Source organism: Phocoena phocoena, chromosome 19 (genome assembly GCF_963924675.1).
Source record: "Phocoena phocoena chromosome 19, mPhoPho1.1, whole genome shotgun sequence".
Taxonomy (NCBI): domain Eukaryota; kingdom Metazoa; phylum Chordata; class Mammalia; order Artiodactyla; family Phocoenidae; genus Phocoena; species Phocoena phocoena.
In genome coordinates this window covers 58,348,731-58,366,279 of record NC_089237.1, presented here as the reverse complement: position 1 = coordinate 58,366,279, position 17,549 = coordinate 58,348,731, and the positions used below count along the sequence as shown (strand labels likewise).

The following is a 17,549-nucleotide window of genomic DNA, read 5'->3' as shown; positions in this document are numbered from 1 at the left end:
CCCCCGGGAGACGCGGGCGCCGAGGGCAGCGGGGCGGGGCGGCAGGGCGGGGGGCGGGGCCGCGAGGCGGGGCCGGCGCCTCAGGCCCGGCGGATCTTCATCTCGGTGCGCTTGAGGGAGTAGTAGAAGCCCTTCCACTGGGCCCAGTTGATGCCGTTGGCGTAGGAGAGGTGGGAGCCGCCGAGGTAGAAGCCGTTGAGGTTGGCGAAGTGGCAGCTGCGGAACCAGAAGGCGCCCGACGAGAGGGCCGCGCAGTTCTGCACGAAGAGGTCCTGGTCCCGGTCGAAGGTGGAGAACTTCTGGCCGCTGTGGTAGGACAGGGAGTCGCCTGGCGGAGGGGAGGGGCAGCCTGGGGACGGGGCCTCTCCCGAGCCAGACGCTGGGTAGCTGTGCGTCCGCAGCCCGCGGGGCCGCCTGGGCGCGGGGGCAGCCCGGCCTCCCCCCAGCCCCTCCGCGGCTGGCGGGAGTGGGTACCTGCGCCGCCGTCCTCGAAGCCCGACACGTGGAGGCTGTAGCCGTCCTCCTCGGCGCTGACTGCGTTGGGCGAGATGGAGAAGTCGTTGTACTTGGCGAAGGCCGTGTTGTTCTCGAAGTCCTCCAGGTCCACCCGCAGCTCATACTTCTGCTTCAGTGTCAGGAGGTGCAGGTTCTGCAGCCCTGCGGGGGGGGGGGCGGGGGGCGTGCCGGTCAGCGGGGACCTGGGTCTGGGGGCCCCCGGCCTGCCGGGCCCCGCCTTACCCAGCCAGTACTCCCCATCGGCGCGGCCAAAGCCCAGCTTGTAGTCGTTCCAGCCCCGGAAGAAGCTCACTGAGCCGTTGAATCTCTTCTGGAAAACCTGGAGCAGAGAGGATGGGCCTGGACGCTCGAGGGGCCAGGGGGCTGGGGCCTCACCCGGGCGAGGACCACGCCGGGGGCCGAGGTGAGGCGCGTGCCGGCACCAGGCCCCTCGGGGAGCGGCTGCCGAGAGCAGGAAGCGGTGAAGGGGGCGTTCTAGAATTGAGGCGCCTGGGGTTGAGTCCGGCGCCGGCTGTGTGCCCTTGGGCAAGTTACTGCACCTCTCTGGGTTTTGGTTCCTCATTTGTAACCTTGCTCCCAGGATTATTGTGAGGATTACAGGCACTAACCTACCTTAAGCATCTAGGAGTCTGTGGTGGCAGAGGCGCACAAACTGTGCTGTATCGTCCCTGCTTTAGAGACGAAGTCGCAGGCTCACAGCTGTGCGGCTTGGCCTCCGTGCCCCCCCCTCCACTCACCGTCCACTTTCCACCCTCGGTGGTCATGTCACAGAAGACGGGCACAGGCACGCTGGGGCCCGAGGGGTAGATGAGGTACACGCCGTCTGCCTGGTAGCCCTGGGCGTAGATGTCGTCGCAGTCCAGGGGCTGCTGTAGGCATGACCTCTCCAGAGCTGGGGGTGGGGTGAGGAGAAGGGGCCTGAGGCACACCAGCCACCTCCGCCCCCCCGGCCCCCCCTTCACCTCCCTCCCCGAGCTGGGGGCGCGTACCGTCTGGCCCACCTGCCCCCTCTTAGAGGCTCAGCCCTGGGCCCGACTCCCAGCTGCGATGCTCAGGACAGCCCCCTCGCCCAGCCTGCGGGCTGTGCGAGTGCAGCTTACCGTCTCCCCGGATCCCCAAGAGTTGGGGGACGCAGGGGCCAGTGCAGAGAAGCAGCAGCAGCGGCGGAGCCAGAAGGGCCTGACGACAGGAGAACAGGGTCACCCGCCCGGCCCCAGAGCCCCCGCCCCCTCTGCATTTGCCCCTCAGACGAACCAGCCCTGCCAGGAGCCCCTGGTCTGCGCTTCTGCCTCCACACCTCCCCTGGACTGAGCCCCGTCCCTTCACAGCCCCCTGCCTGGCAAGGGTCCTGTCTGCAGGGTGGGTTCAGTCCCCTGTGGCCCCGAGGCCCCCGCCCCGGCCCGGTACCTTCATGCTGCCAGCTGGGCTCCAAGCGGCTGGGTGTCTGCTGCCCCAGACTGCGCCCCAGACTGAGCCGGCCCAGAGTTATGTGCTGGGCCCCCGGCCAGCCGCTCCAGCCCCGCCCCTGCGGCTGCAGAGCCCCCTCTCCCCCTCCCCCGGCACGGAACCGGCATCCACTTACACTGTCAGTGGCGCCGGGAAGTGGGCCCCAGCCAAGGGACCACCTGGGCCTCATTAGCCCTGCGGGGCAAAGTGGGCGGAAGTCCACGCCCCAGGGCTCAGACCGGCCCGGACTCCCCCCGACTGGCACCCCCAGCCCCTGCCCCGCCTCCTGACGGCCCCCCTGCCCACGTCTGTTTGTTTTCTCCCTCTCCTTCCCTGGCCTGGATTTCATTAGCCGTTGTCGCTGGGGAAAGGCTGAGGTTGGGGGGGTATGTCTGGGTTCTGGGGAGCGGAAGGTGGGGTGGGGGGCAGCTCCAGAGCTCCTGATGTGGGACCGGGGGCTGGGGCTGGGGGGCAGGGGCAGCGGCCAGGCGTATCCTGGCAGGCCCGGGACATTGCTGAGCCGTGAGCACAGCCTGTAGGCATCCAAGTGCTCTCGGCCAGCTTGAGCCGGGGCCCCTTCCAGCCCCCTCCAGCACCCCTCAGGCCCCCTCCTTCCCCCTCCCCCAGAGGCCTCCTGTGCTTTTCTTCCCCTAGCCGCAGCCCCTTCTTCCAAATGCCTTCACTCGGCTCCCGTCCCACCTCAGACGCCCCTCGGCCCCTCTCAGCCAGTTTCCTCAGCCCTGAAAGGCCGCCTCCTCCTGTCCGGCCCCCTCAGCCTCCAGCCACCCTTTCCCTGCCCCAGTCCGGCAGAGTCCTCGGCACAGGCTGCCAGGATGGTCTCCCCTGGGGGCCGCCCTGCCACCCCCTGCTTCAGCCTCCCTGTAGCCTCAGGGCTGAGCCTACACTTCTCACCTTGGATTGGAGAGGAATGCGAAGTGTGGCTGAGGCCAACCTCGAGGGCCTTACAACCTGACTGCTTGTGACTCACAAAGTACAGCTCGGCCTCACCAGGCTTTGTCGCATGGAGGCCCCGCCTGAGCCGGCTCTGTGGCTCTGTTTCCCGCGCGGCCGCCCATCTCCTTACTTGGCCTTGAGCGCTGGAGGGCAGGGGCTGCGTCTCGACCCCCGCGTGGAGCCTGCGTCCACTCAGGTCAGGTGTCTTCGGAGCACCTGCCGTGTACTGGCTGCCCACGGAGCCGCAAACACAGGCACCAGGCAGTTCATCGCACACGTCACGCATGTCGGGGACGAGCATTTGTAGAGTGGATGAGATGTGCAGAGGCTCAGAGTAAGAGAGCAGCTCTGGCCCCGGGCCCCCTCCTCACTCCTGAGTCTGTGGCCCCTTGGGTGCACCCAGCTGGCCCCGGTACTGTAAATGCTGGTGAGAGTTGTCCTGGGGGACCTGGAGCCAGCTGCCTGCATTCAGATCCACGTTGTGCCACCTGTTAGCTGGGTGACCTTGGACAAGTCACCTAGCCTCTCTGTGCCTCGGTTTGATCCTCTGTAGAGCAAGTGTGGTCATGGTCTATCCTTCAGAGGCCTGTGTGAGGATTGGGTAACATATGAGGTGCCTAGCACAGGGCCCACAATTGGTAACTATTCAGTAAATATGTGCTGTCATCACCATAAATGTGGGAGTTGTTCTTCCGTGAACGGATTGCCTTAAATGTGATTTTTATCCTTGTCTGTGGAGGAGATGGTAGCCTTCCTCTCGATAGCCATTCTTCCCTTAGTCCTGAGTAGTGAGGTCCTGATCCTTAGCTGGCCTGATTGTCCAGCTTCCCTTGGTGAAGCCACGTGTCTGAATTTTGGCCAAGAAAATGCAAACAGATGTGGTGCAAAGGCAGCAGCTATTCCCTCTTCCTCCCGTCCTCTGTCCTGTTCCTGGGCACGATGGCTGGCGCTCTGGCTGCCACCTTGGACAGTGAGGAGGAGGCCCCTTCAGGGGGTGGTGGGAGGTGATCAGGGAGGATCGTGGAGCAGGTCCAAAGCCAGCTCTGGACTGCCCTTCTTCAGCCCTCTTTTACATGGCAGAGAAAGAAACTTCTATCTAGTTTAAGCCTCTTTGGTTGTTTCCTGTTACACACAGCTGAATCTAATTCCAAAACATCTCTCTTTTCAGCAAATGCCAGCTAATTTTAGCACAGGCTGCAGAAAGGAAAATAATGAAAAATCAGTCATCAAAACAAATAATAAAACATGTCCTAAGTCAAGTATCAAAGACTTCTGCTGAGTACAACTAATAAACATAGGAACCCCTCCCCCACCAAAACCAAAAGAACACAAACCAAAAACAAAAAAGGCAAGAGAAAGAATTAAGCAACGATGTCGTATCAGTCATAGTTTGCCTATTAGTTTTTTCTTAAAAACTTAATATATGTGGGTGTGCAAAGCAGGCACTGTGCTTGTTGGGTGTGGTTGAGGCTTGGTTTAACTCTTCAGGGAAAGAAATTTGGCCACAGGTACCGTGAGTAAGTCCTCCCTCTAAAGACAGTGTCTGAGGGAAACCCTTGGACGCACTGAAAGGGGCCCGTATCAGTGGGCACGTTTATTGGCTGCCCAGCGTGGAAATTTCTTCCCGTGTCTGGGGGTCCCCCTGCCTGGAATGAGGGTGCAGTTGGTTGGTTTAGCTAATGTAATGCACGGCCCTGGGCTCCACTTTGGGAGGGGCTAACTCAAGCAGGGGCAGGGGCATTCAGTTCTTGGGGTGCTGGTCACCCGGAGGCGTCTGGTCCCGGGTCCCAGGCTGGTTGGCGGTGGTGACCTTGCAGGCGAGGTGCTGAGTCACGTTGGCTCCGCTTGGGCCGCAAGCCCTGAGCTTGGGGCTCGGCCCTCCTGGCACCTGGTTCGCTCTGCCCATTGTTAGGGGTCTGAGGAAGACACCCGTGCGGTAGGTGAGGGGCTTCTCTGACCGGCGTTGTCGGGGCAGGCGGCTGCCTGAGCGGGGGTGGGTGGCAGTGAGGGGCTCCGAGGCTGCGGAGTGGTGGGCATGGAGGGGACGGTCTGTCAGGACGCTGCTGCCCGCTGGGCAGGCCTGTCTGCTGCAGAGCTGGTCCCAGGAGGTGAGGGCTCCCATCCCATGGGCCTTGCATGGGTCTCTTGCCCACCTCCTTGGCGTTCGCCTCTCCACTCCACCTTTCTCTGTCCTGCTCTGTCCCCAGGGCACCACTGTTCCTGTGGCCCCAGCTTCCAGCAGGATTTGGCCAGTGGGAGGCACTGACAGGACAAGCGGGGAGAGAGGTTCGGGTGTTCCCCCAGGCCCTGTCCCGCCCAGGACCGCAGTCTGCTCATGGCTGTGCTCCCTCCGCACCCCAGGGACGGCTCCCCCCATAACCCCTTCGCTGGCCCTGACAACCCATCTCCTCCCCTTATCCCTGCAGCCCAGGAGGGCCCCGGGTGCCTTGACGCCCCCCATGCTGGTTTCCTTAAGGCCCACATCCAGGTGACCATCCCTTCATGGAATGCTCTACAAAACAGCTGAGTCTGCCTTAGTTTCCAGCCAGGACTCTGGTTGACAAAGGTCTTTGGTTTTGTCCTGAAAGCCCAGCAGCCTGTGGAATGTCTCAGACCACAGCTAAGGACGAGACCCCCACGTCTCCCGCCGCAGAGGGTACGTCTTCCAACCCAGGCGGAATGAGCGGCTCCGAGGGAGACTGGGATGCCTGTCGGAAGGAAGGAGGGGTCTGGCCGAGCTGCTGGCCCCGGGCCCCTCCCCAGAGGCCGCGGGAAGGGGCAGGGCCCTGGTGGTTTACCGCAGGACGAGGGTGTGGTGTCCCTTGGGGTGTGAGGTCAGACCGCATCAGGCCCGCCCTGGGGTCGGCTTCAGCAGGTGGCTTTCGGGGGACACAGGCCAGCCCATAACCCCCGTGCAGGCAGCGGTGAGCAGACACACAACCTCAGCCGTCCTGGAGCCAGAGGGGAGAACTTGAGAAGGTGCTGTGTGGTGGGTTGGGGGGCGGGGGGGAGAGGGGGCCACGGGAGAGGTGTCACCAGCATGGGTCCCGACTGATGGGGGCCATCCGGGGTGTGGGCTCCTTCCCTCCCGTGTTTTCCTTCTTGAAAGGGAGGAAATTAGGAGGGATTTGGTGTCGTCCCTCCCCCACCTGTTCTGGTTTGGGGCAAGTTCAGTGGCTGAGAGAAGACGCATGGGGGACGGGGTGGGGTGGGTGGATTGGTGCTGGGCTCAGACCTTCGAGGTGGACCCGGAGGCCTTTGGGGTTGGGGTGTCTGGGCCTCATGTAACTTAGGAGCGTGGCTTCATTTCGATGTGTGAATTGTGTGGACGCTGTGTGCTGGGAAGGAAACACAGATGGAGGTTTGGGGATTTGGTTTTAATGTAATCAAACGAATGGGTCCACATCTTCGGGGTAAAAGGGTGCTTGAAGGCCCTTTTTGGAGAGCAGCAGCGTCCACCCTGGTGTCGGAGGAGTCCGGTGGTTCCTTCTGTTTCGCCGTGTGGCCACTTGGTGGCCCTTCCACACGGGGAGGCTTGTGTCCTCCTGGGTAAGTTTTTCTCTGTCACCTTTTCATTCCTGTTTCCTTCCCCTCCGTTTTCTCTGTTCTCTTCCCAATTATTTTATTAGTTGATACTGGGCCTCCCGAATGGATCCTTACTTGTTCTTATCTTTTCTCTGGCATTTTCCATCTCCGTTTTTAATTCTAAAAATGATTTATGGGGGTGGTACTGAACCAAACTCAGGTGTGCTCGCCCACGAGTGTTAAAGCCGACCTGCTGACACCAGGTTGCGGTGAAGGAAAGTGCAGCGTTAACTTCAGGGCCACAAGGAGAACCCGAACTCCCTCAGGGCTTTCAGGGGGGGTTTATAAAGACAGAGTGAAGGAGGGGGTCGAGGGGTGTGTGACCAGCTCTTGGACATTATTCTGATTGGTCGGTGGTGAGATATAAGGGTCGTGTTTCCGGAATCTCAGTCAACCTTCTGGTTCCAACCTGTCTGGGGTCTACGTGCTGGTGGTCAGCATGCAGCTAACTTCTTCCACCTGGTGGGGGGGTTTCGGCGTCTGCAATGCAGCTCAAGGATACGGCTCAGGATGTTACCTACAGCCCTTGAGGAGGAACTAAAGGTCCTTGACTTGTTTTATGGCTAAACTATTATTCTTTCGTCTTACTTGACTTTTTTCCTTTGTTTCTGCATTTTCTCATTTCTCTGATTAAATTTATTCTTTGGAATTCAGGGAAAGCCCAAGAGGCTAAAGTTTCTCTGCCAACAAGAGGCAGGCAGAGGTCATGGCCTCGGACGGCCTTTCCTGGGAAGGCCCCATCGGGTCCTTGCCGCTTGGTTGCAGGAGTATAACTTACAGGTCGTAAAATCCATGCGCTGTAAGCACACAGTTCAACAGTTGCTCCTTTAAAAATACCAGACTTTGTTTTTTAGAGTACTTTTAGGGTCACAGCAAAACCAAGAGGAAGGCACAGGGGTTTCCCGTGTACCCCCCGCCCCGACGCGCACACGGCCCCCCAGCAACGATCCCACCAGACGGGACCTGCACCCACACCTCGTCATCCTCACCCAGAGTCCATAGTTGACGTGGGGGTTCACTGCTGGTGCTGTACACTCTGTGGGCTTAGATGAACGTATAATGACACATATCCACCATCGAAGCATCGTCTAGAATAGTTTTCCTGCCCTAGAGGTCCTCCACGCTCCACTGATTCATCCCCCGCCCCCACCTTGAGGTGCTGTTGCTGGGGTGGGAGCAGCTGTCTGCCCAGGTGCCGGCCCCCGCTGGAGAGAAGAAGCCTGGGTTCTGGGGCCCAGCACCCCGGAGAGGGTGCCGCTGGGGGGCGATGGCGAGCGGAGAGGCAGGGCAGGTGCAGGGGGTCTGCACACAGCACGGGGAGGCCGGCAGGCTGGAACAAGGGTGGTGTTGCTTTCTGGAAGCACCCTGCACTTCACACTCCTTCCTGGAGATGATTTAGTAAAAACCGCAGAGTGGAGGAGCGTGGGGTTGGAATCCCGGACTCTCGTCCCATGTGTCATTCCTCCCGATGGGAAGGACCGACGGGCACAGAATTCTGTCTAGCAAGGGTCCTCGTCACCACTGTCGGTTCTGACCAAGCACAGACACACACACACGCACACGCACACGCACGTCCTCACGCATGTGCACCCCTGCATCCCTCAGCGTTTATGAGGCGCCTGCTCCACGTGGAACAGTGTGCCCCTTCCCGGCGCTCACGATGTGGGAAGTTTAGGGGGACGGAGATGGACGCCCACACGCTCAGCATCCGTCTCCAGGGCCTGGCGCGCTTCTGCCCCGGGGTGACTGGGATGCACCCAGGAGTAGACCCGGTGGACCACCTGCCCACGTCGGGGAGGGGACGCACAAGACGACAAGCAGGACGCAGGGGTCGGCTGGCAGCCTGCTGGGTGGGGACGAACGTAATGAGGGAAAACAAGACACACTTGAGCTGGTGATTGAAGTTAGGGAAGTTGGGGCCGGGAAGGCTCAGTGAGAGGCCGGGAGGAACTAAGGCTGGGTCGGCAGCTTTGTTCTGTAAACGACCAGACACGAAACATTTCAGGCTTTGGGAACCATGTGGGCTCAGATGGGAGTCTTCACCTCTGCCCCCGAGGCTGTCTATAGACACGAGATGGGTGGGCCCTGATAGAGGCTCACTGACAGATGCTGGGGAGAGGGGCCAATTGGAGCGCCGACCCCGACCCCTGGAATGAAGACCCGTGGGGTGGGGGCGGGGGGCAGAGGGAGGGAGCTGTGAGGATATTCGAGTGAAGAGCAGTCTGAGTGAAAGAGGCGGCACGTGCAAAGGCCCTGGGGTGGGAGTGCGCAGCTGCATTTGAGGGACGGGCGCCAGCTGGCTGGCCGGGCAGAGAGGACAAGTGGGGACGCAGGAGAGGGTCAGAGGAGTGTTGATGCAGGACAGACTTTGGCTTGTGTAACAGTAAACATTGGGAAGGGAGGGCCGTGGAGAATTCCAAGGCCCAGTTCCTAATTGTCTTTCTGTGGTTACACCAAGTCTGCTTCTTGCCTGAGGCAGAAATAAGAGCCCGTTCTTCTCTTTTCCTACAAAGAGAGCTGGTCTTGAGTCAAAAGACAGACTCACTGGGGGAAGAAAATCCCCAGCTGGTTGTCATGCCCCTGCCTGATGCAGACTCGGTGAGAGCACAGGGCAGGTGCCCTGCCCAGCACCCAGCAGAGAGGGGCCGGGAGGGGTGGGGAAGGGCTGTGTCACCCGGGCCCCCGGTCTCCCTGGTCCAGCGGTGGCCTTGCCAGTGGGTGTCCCGTGACCTCCCAGGTCTGCCCTGGCTGCATCAGGGTGATCTTGGCTCTAATGGGGAGTGGGCATGCCCTTGGGGGCTGGGACCCCCACAGGTGGCCTCTAATCCTTACAAACTGAAGGGTGGGCACGTCCTGGCATTTCTAACGAAGCTGAAGCCGAGTCCAAGGTGTATCAGCCTGCTGTTACAGTTTTCCTTTTTATTGAGGTTAGTGATCACGTGGGCAGGGGTGCAGCTCCACCAAGTCTTACCTGGGTGAACTGCTGTGTCACCGCCCCTAGGTCGGGAGACAGAAGGTTTCCAGCCCCCAGAAGGTCCCGTTTGTGCGTCCCCCTCCCCAGCCCGAGGGAGGCACTATTCTGACTGCTCTCATCTTGCAGTGGTTTTGCCTGTTCCCAGACCTCCTATGAATGGCATAGTTCAGCACATATTCTTCGGGCGTCTGGTTTCTCGCTCAGCACAATAGCTTGTTGTTTCCTAGTTCCATGTCGCGGTTCTCAAGAGTGTCATCTGGGGTCCCTGAGGGTCTCCCAGGCCCCTTCAGGGTGTCTGAGAGATCGGAAGGAGTTTTGCAGTAAAAATGCGAGTGTGTTATCTGCTCTCTCTGCCCTGGTTTTCCGGGGAGTGGGATAGAGTTTGCAGAGCCTGCGACATGAGGCTTCTCAAGACTGAACGAAGAACAAGACGCGAGAGCCCGGCTGCTCCAGTGCAGCCAGGGCGCAGACTCACAGGCGAGCTGGCACCGTCCTTCTCACTGTTTTTCTGTGTTGGGAAATATGGTTATTTTTATGGAAATATTTATGTAAGCACATGATAATTTATAATTATTATTTTAAGCGAAATGATGGATACACGTTCTTGTGTTTTTTAAAAAAATTTTGTCTTGTAGTAGGGATACGATTTTATTTTATTTATTTATTTTATTTATTTGGTTGTGTTGGATCTTAGTTGCGGCAGGCGGGCTCCTTCGTTGTGGCATGCGTGTGGGATCTAGTTCTCGGGCCAGGGATCGAACCCCGGCCCCTTGTGTTGGGAGTGTGGAGTCCCTGAGGGGCTGTGTGCTGGGCAAGCAAGGGGACTGCTCCCCCGGGAGGGCCACGCAGGGGGCCGGGATTCTCAGCAGAGTCCTGAGGATGCGAAGGAGTGGCTGGACAGCGGAGGGAGCGGCGTGGTCAGCTGAGGGGCCTCTCTGGGCCGCTCGCGGTGGTTGAGATTCGGACAAGGTGGCTCTGAGCTTGGGAGGAGTGAGCGAGGGGCTGGAGGAGGGGAGGGCTGTGGGGGCGGGGGGGGGGACTCGAGGTGGTGAGCAGGCCACGTGGGGAGGGAGCATTAGACTACCCTACCGGCCACAGAAAGGCGGTGTCCAATTTTAAGCAGGAAGGGACACCCTTCCTTTAGATTGTTATTTACTTTTATTTTTAACTTAGACTTTTAATCCTGAGATAATGGTAGATTCACATACAGTTGTACAAACTGATACAGAGAGAGCCCAGGTATCTTGTACCCAGTTTCCTCCAATGGGAACATCTTGTAAAACTGTCCTCCAGTATCACAACCCGGATAACGACATGGATTCAGTCAGATGCAGGACGCTTCCAGGACAGCAGGGTCCGTCCTGCGGCCCCGTGATGTGCACACTCGCTTCCCTGCACCCCGACCCCCTCCTTAACCCTCCCAGCAACCACTAATTGGTCTCCATTTCTGTAATTTGTCACTTCAAGAATGTCATATAAATGGAATCATACAACATCTAACCTTTCGGGCTTGGCTTTTTTCATCCAACATAATTCTCTGGAGATGCATCCAGGTCACTGTGTGTGTCACTAGTTCCTTCCCCTTTATTGCCAAGCTGTGCTCTCCATTTGGACCTGCTGCTTTATTGAATCATTTACCTGTTGAAGGGTAGCTGGGTGGTTTCCAGTGTTTTGCCATAAACTTTGTTTATAAAGCTGTTATAAACATTCACGTACAGGTTTTTTTTTTTTTAATTATTTTATTTATTTATTTTTGGCCGTGTTGGGTCTTCATTGTGGTGCACAGGCTTCTCATTGCAGTGGCTTCTCTTGTTGCAGAGCACAGGCTCTAGGTGCGTGACCTTCAGTAGTTGTGGCACGCAGGCTCAGTAGTTGTGGCTCGTGGGCTCTAGAGCACAGGCTCAGTAGTTGTGGCACATGGGCTTAGTTGCTCCGTGGCATGTGGGATCTTCCTGGACTAGGGCTCGAACCCGTGTCCCCTACATTGGCAGGCGGATTCTTAACCCCTGGGCCACCAGGGAAGTCCCTCACGTACAGGTTTTTGTGTGAACATTCTGTGGGAGCATTTCTCTGGGGAAAAGGCCCAGGAGTGCAATGGCTGGGTCATAAGGTAGTTCTGACCACTCTGCCAGAGTGTTCTCCAGAGTGGCTACACCGTTTTATGTTCCCCCCAGCTAAAGCCCACGTGCAGCAACGAAGACCCAACGCAGCCAAAAATAAATAAATAGACAGATGGATTAAAAAACCCCCAAAACCGGCCCGGCTGGGGGTGGAGGGTAGGTATGTGAGAGGTGGGGGAGGGAGGGGTGGCTGAGGCTCTCAGGCCCTGGTCTGTCCCTGATGGCCACTGTGGATGGGCAGGGCTGGCCCGAGCCCCGTGGGCGGCTCCCAAGCCTGCTCAGGCCTCTCAGCTGACCACCTCCACGCCTCTGGCAGCAGGATGGCCACTGGGACCGAGCAGTCTGGACCGGCTGCTCCGATCTGGGTGGGGACTTCTGCTCTTTCTGCTGCCAGACTCATTGTCGGAAAGCAGAAGCAAACTCCAGCCTTTGGACACCCTCCTTCCTGACCTCAGGGTCAGCTGGTCATTTCCTGTTAACCTAATCTCACTCCACACTCATTTTGTCAGCAGACAGGCTACGTGGTGGACCGCTGAGCTCCTGGCGGCTGCTTCTGCCCAGGGAGGGGTTGAGAGAGGAAGGAGGAACGTTGTGTGCGTGAGAGAGAAAGAGAGTCAGGGAGGGAGGCCGGCGGAAGGCGGGCGTGGCTATGAGCACGTGGGTAGCCTCAGTTTCCTCATCTGTAAAGTGGAGCAATGTCTCCACCTTTAGAGGAAATCGGGGAGAACTGGAGAGCCTGTTGTTTAAAGGACTCAGCATATTTTAGGAGCCCAGTAAATATGTGCGATCGCTCTTATCAGCAGTAAACTGCTGAAACAGTACTTTGTCTGTGGGGCATCGTCCTCATGACCTAAGTACCCCGGAAGGTTCTGCCTCTGTAGGAATCTCTTGGCTTTTTATTTCACAGAGGAGGGGTCAGGCCCCAGGAGGCAGGCCTGAGAGCCCAGGCAGGGGGGCAGGCGCCTGGGCAGACGCGGGCACAGTGAGGTGAGCCCAGGCTCGCCTCCACGGCTCCTCAGCAGCTGACATTTATTAAGCACCAGCTGCACGCCGGGCTCTCCGCAATAACCCCGCACGGGAGTGATTATCTTTAGTTTTACTGCTGGGACACTGAGCTTGAGTGAGGGGAGTGACCGGGCCCGGGGAGCTGGGCAGGGCTGGTGTTTGAGCCGAGGCCTGGGTGCTGTCCAGGGCCCTCCAGCTGGTCCGGCCCATCTTGGGGGTGGCCTTCATCTAGGCCACCTGGCCAGTAGAGGTCTGGATATAGAGGCCTGGACCGCAGGGGCCCTCGGCCCCATTCAGTCTGGCTGGCTGTCCAGCTGCGAGGCGCTGCCTCTCACCTCGGAGGGGTCTGGGGGGCCGGGTCCAGCTGGGCGGAGTCTGGTGGGGAGTCTGCTCCTCAGGGGCCAGGTGGCCTTGTCCCTCAGCATCCTGGCCCACTGCCTGGATGTTCCAGACCTGGTGGGCGGCTGGGAGTCTGAATGGGGTGGCGCGGGGGGAGGGGCCGGGAGCCAGGTCTGGGCTCGGGTTTGGGGGCAGATGGTGTGTGAGGGCTGGTTGGCCGCCAGCCGCCGAGGACCGCCCACCCACTGGTGCGAACCTCAGAAAGGCGCTGGGGGGGCTTCCAGCTCCACCAATGTCACTTGCTGTCACCACATCAATGAGTGCCCCCGTCTTGTGTGTCCTGCCCCTGCAGCCCACCTTCCTGTCCCCCGTGTTGGAATTGTGGCTTCTCTACTCCTTTCCTGACATTCAGCACATGTCATTGGGCCGCCCCAGGCCGTGGAAGCTTCTGTGTGACTCTGACTGCTGTCTGTTACAGCAAAACTTAGCAGTGCTCTGGACGGCTGTCCCTAGGGGATGGGTTTCAGGCCCAGTTAAATGCCGCCCAGAGCAGCCAGGTCTCCTCCAGTGTGTCTGTGTGGGCAAAGCGATGGTTCCAGAACACAAATCTGCTCACACACCTCCTGCTTAGAATCGTTTACGGTTCCCATTGTCATGCAAGGAAAGTCTGAAATCTGCCCCATGTCCCTCCAATGTCTGTGCTCTGCTGACCGCCACCTCGGTCCCCGGACCCTGCCCTACTCCCCGGCACTGACCCCAGCCCGGCCTCTGCACAGGCTGCTCCCCAGGCCTGGAACACCCATCCTCACCCAGCACCTTTCACGAAGGGGGGTTAACTCCCACCCATCCTGCAAGACTGAGCCTCAGCGGCCCCAAGTCTGAGTGAAGCCCAGACTTGGGGCCTCACCCAGTTGGACGGTCGCCCCGCGCCCAAGCCTGTTTCCCAGCTCAAGACGCCGGGCTGTCTCTGTTCTGTGGGAATCAGTGAAGGCAGCTCTTGGCAAGACATCGTGACCTTAAATTGCTAAGCAGGTGTCCGATGGTTGTTCTATTCTGAAAATGATTTCAGGGAGCCGGGGATGAACTGATGCGGGGGGCTCCGAACGGGAGGCTAGGGACTCGGGACTTTCCTGCTGCGATGGGAAGTCCCTGGCAGCTGGCAGGAGAGGGAGCGGAGCCAGGGTCAGGGTCAGGGTCCTGGGCAGCCACAGTGGGCCTGGCCTCGCCAGCGCCTGGACTGTGTCCTGCCCAGCACAGGGTTCAGGGCTGGCCTGGGCGCCCCTCTGCTGACTGCCCCCCACCAGCTCTGAACACAGAGGTGGAAACTACACACCACGTGTAACGATGGCCAGCAGTGATGGTGGGGGGGCGTGGAGGGGGCCTTTCAATACCAGCGGCTGTCTCAGGGCAGGGCGGGGGCCACCTTGATGGGAGGGGACTGGTGGCCCTGGGAGGGACCATCCAGGAAGTAGAAACCTTGTTTTCTCTGCACAAAAGCAGGAATTCCACACCATGCTTGGCTTCACCTTGGTCTTTGTTCGAAGCTAGAAGGTGGCAGCTGAACAGGGCACCTCCCTCCAGCTCTGTCATCCCACGGCTCCAGGACCCTGTCCTCCTCCCCCGACAGCGGCCCGACCGGGTCTCTGGTGCTCACACGAGGCGGCCTGGCACGGACGCGCCTGGGTGAGGCCTGGGTGAGGGCAGGGGCGGAGAGTCCTGGGCGTGAAGGCAGCCAAGGCCGGGGCTCAGCACACCTGACAGCACCCAGAGAGGCCTGTGGCTCCACAGGGTGGGAACCGCGTGCCCCGCCCCCCGGCCTCCCCTCCTTCCCCTCTCGGTCTCCGTGCCAGAGCGCTGCCCTCCCACCCGCCGCACCTTTGCCTGCCACTGCTGTTCATCCTTCAGGCCCGACCTCCCCACGTGTCCAGACCCCAGTGCCCTGCCTTCGCTCCGTGCTCACAGCCGCCTCTCCCCACAGCCCTCGGCAGAGAGCGTATCCCTCAGGACTCGTCTAGGGACCCTTCTTCCTCCCCTGCTCGACTGGAGGCACCCCAAGTGTTCACCAGCCTGTACTCAGGGCCTGCGTCCTGCCGGGTGTGATGTGCTCAGTAAATACCTGTCCTCTGGACGGACAAGTGTAAGGACGGATGACTGGATGGGCAGACACGCTGGAGGCTGATGGATGAGAAGATGGACGGATACAGGGGTGGCTGGGTGGCTAGGCGGGCGGACTGACGGCCTGGGTCGGGATCCCAGCACCGTCACTCACAGCGGTGTGACCTTTGGAAAGAGACTTAACCTCTCTGGCCTCAGTTTTGTCATCTGTGAAATGAGAGTGAAACAGTACCTCCTCATAGGTTGTGAGGTTGAGGGTGAGCTCGTGTGCCTGTGGGTACGAGTGTGTGTGTGTCCCTGTGGGACTGTGAGCTCGACTGTAAGTGTGCACGAGCGTGAAGGCCTTGGTGCACACGTGAATGTGTTTGCGTAAGCGTTCACGAGCGAGCATATGCCTGTGTGCAGTTGTGAGTCTAAGTGTGGCGCGTTCACGTGTGTGCATGATTGGGGTCCACAGGCGAGGGAGGGCAGTGAGGGCACGTGTGCACAGTGCGGGTGAGGAGTGTGCCGACCGTGTGCGTGTGTGTGAATTGACGTGAGGGGCACGTGTGACGGTGTGTCAGTGCACATGTGTGCGTGCGTGTGCACCGGGGTTGGTGAAGCAGCCTCTGCCCGCATCCGGGGAGCCAGAGTCACCCCAAACAGGGTCCCCGTCTGGAGACTGGAGTTTTGGCCCCACCCCAGCCCCCTCCTCCCAGCCCAGAAGCTGGAACAGAGGTCAGGAGGTCAGGGGCTGGAGCCAGGCCACCAGGGGCCTGTCCCACGGTGGGACACGTGCCCTGAGGGCCGGGTGCCCAGGGAGTGTTGCTGGGGGAAGGCTGGGTGCCCGTCTGCTTTACCACATCTCTGCCTGGCGATGAGAAAACGGAGGCTCCCAGAGGTCGGTCCCTTCCTGGGTCTCACGCTGGGACAGGGCAGGGGTTGGAGTGCACGTGAGTCAGGCGCCCAGGCTCTCTCCCCGCATCTGTCTGCCAGGGATGTGAGGCCGTGTGACCGAGAAAACCTACTTGGCCTCGAAGGAGAGCAGTGGACACGGCCCTGAACCCCGCCCCCCGCCCCCGCCCAGTGAGGCTTTGCTCTCAACCCCTTGAGGGCTCGCGTCTCTGCTTTGATTAAGAGGCCCTCCGTCCCTGGGAAGCAAGACCCAGCCCGGGCTGCAGGGGCATCCCTGCCTGCTGACGGTGGTCTCGCCTGACCGCCTCCAGGGTAGGAGTCCCATCCCACCCCCCTGCATCCTGGTTTAAGAATAATTCTTTGCCCCCGGCAAGTGGCTTTCCATATGTAATCGTGACCCCTCAGAGCTCAGAGAAGTGAAAGGCAGCACCTGGGGCCCGGCTCGCAGGGGTCAGCTGGGAGTTGAGCCGCATCAGCCCGGCTCCAGAGCCCATCACGGGTCAGGTCCACAAGCCACAGGCCATCTGAGGGCAAGATCACGTCCAGGCGGGAGGGGCGGCCCCTGAGCTGGGCCTGCGAGGGTCTCAGGAGGGATGGGGGCCCCACTGCAGGCACAGGGAACACTGGGCAAAGGTGTGGAGGCGGGGGGAGGGAGGGCTGCCGGGGAAGGCTCAGGCAGACCAGGAACTTTGGCTTTCGATCCGATGGGACTAGGGAGCCATGGCAGGTGTTTGCGCAGCGAGGGGTCGGCTGTGCTCAGGGCTCTGGGCTGGCCGCGAACTGGGGGGTGGATGGGAGGAGCCCAGGTGAGAGGCAGTTAGAAGGGCCAGGGGTAACTGTCACAAGCTTGAATGAGGGTGAAAGTCACTGGAGGAGGAAGACACCAGGGGACACGCAGCCAACGTCAGAACAGCCCAGGGCGCTGAGGAAAGCCGCAGCTGGGACAACCTGGAGGGAGGGGCGTGCAGGCAGTGGGGTGGGACACGCACAGGCAGTGCGGTGGCATCACGGGCCCCGCACCTGGCAGGTGCCCAGTACAGAGACCATCCATGGGAGGAAGGAGGCCATCGTGGCTCTAGGTCAGCACAGGTCATGCTTTCTCCCCGTCCCCGCAGCTCTGCCTTCTACACCCCCTGCCCGGTGCCCCGGAAGAACCCTGCTGGCCCAGCAGGGGCAGTGCCAGCCTAGTCCCGTGTCTACCGCGCACCCATATGGCTTCCTCTCCATCCACCCTCCCCCTCCCTGTCCTTATCTTTCCCTCCCGTCTCCATGGCGACTCACCACCCCGGCTTGCCTGCATCCCAGCCTCTGCCAGGGATTCTGGGCCCGGCTCCGTCCCTCCCTCCGGAGCCCTGGTTCCTGCAGTCCTGTCTCCTCCCCCTGGGGTGAGTCCAGAGGCAGCCTCCTCTTTCCCGACTGTCACATCCATTTTCCAGCCCTGCCGACTTGTGTCCTCTGGGGAGACCCCCCCCAGCCTCCACTGGCCACAGCTCCGCCAGCCCTTCCGGGAGGGAAGCCAGCCTCAGCGCCGCCAAAGATCTCCTGGGTGTCCTGCCTGCTCCCGGACCCTCTCCCGGACCCTCTCCCCACGCCAGCCTCCC

General features: G+C 60.3%; 1 protein-coding gene across 1 annotated transcript; it reads right to left on the bottom strand.

Annotated features, from left to right (window-relative positions):
• Positions 1-80: 80 nt before the first annotated feature.
• On the bottom strand, positions 81-3,202 carry MFAP4 (microfibril associated protein 4). Its single transcript, XM_065898075.1, has 7 exons — positions 2,875-3,202; positions 2,099-2,157; positions 1,617-1,695; positions 1,254-1,408; positions 739-835; positions 475-657; positions 81-328 (listed from the first exon to the last, which is right to left on the bottom strand). The coding sequence occupies exons 1-7, from the start codon at positions 3,200-3,202 to the stop codon at positions 81-83; spliced, it is 1,149 nt and encodes a 382-aa protein (XP_065754147.1).
• Between the last annotated feature and the right edge of the window lie 14,347 nt (positions 3,203-17,549).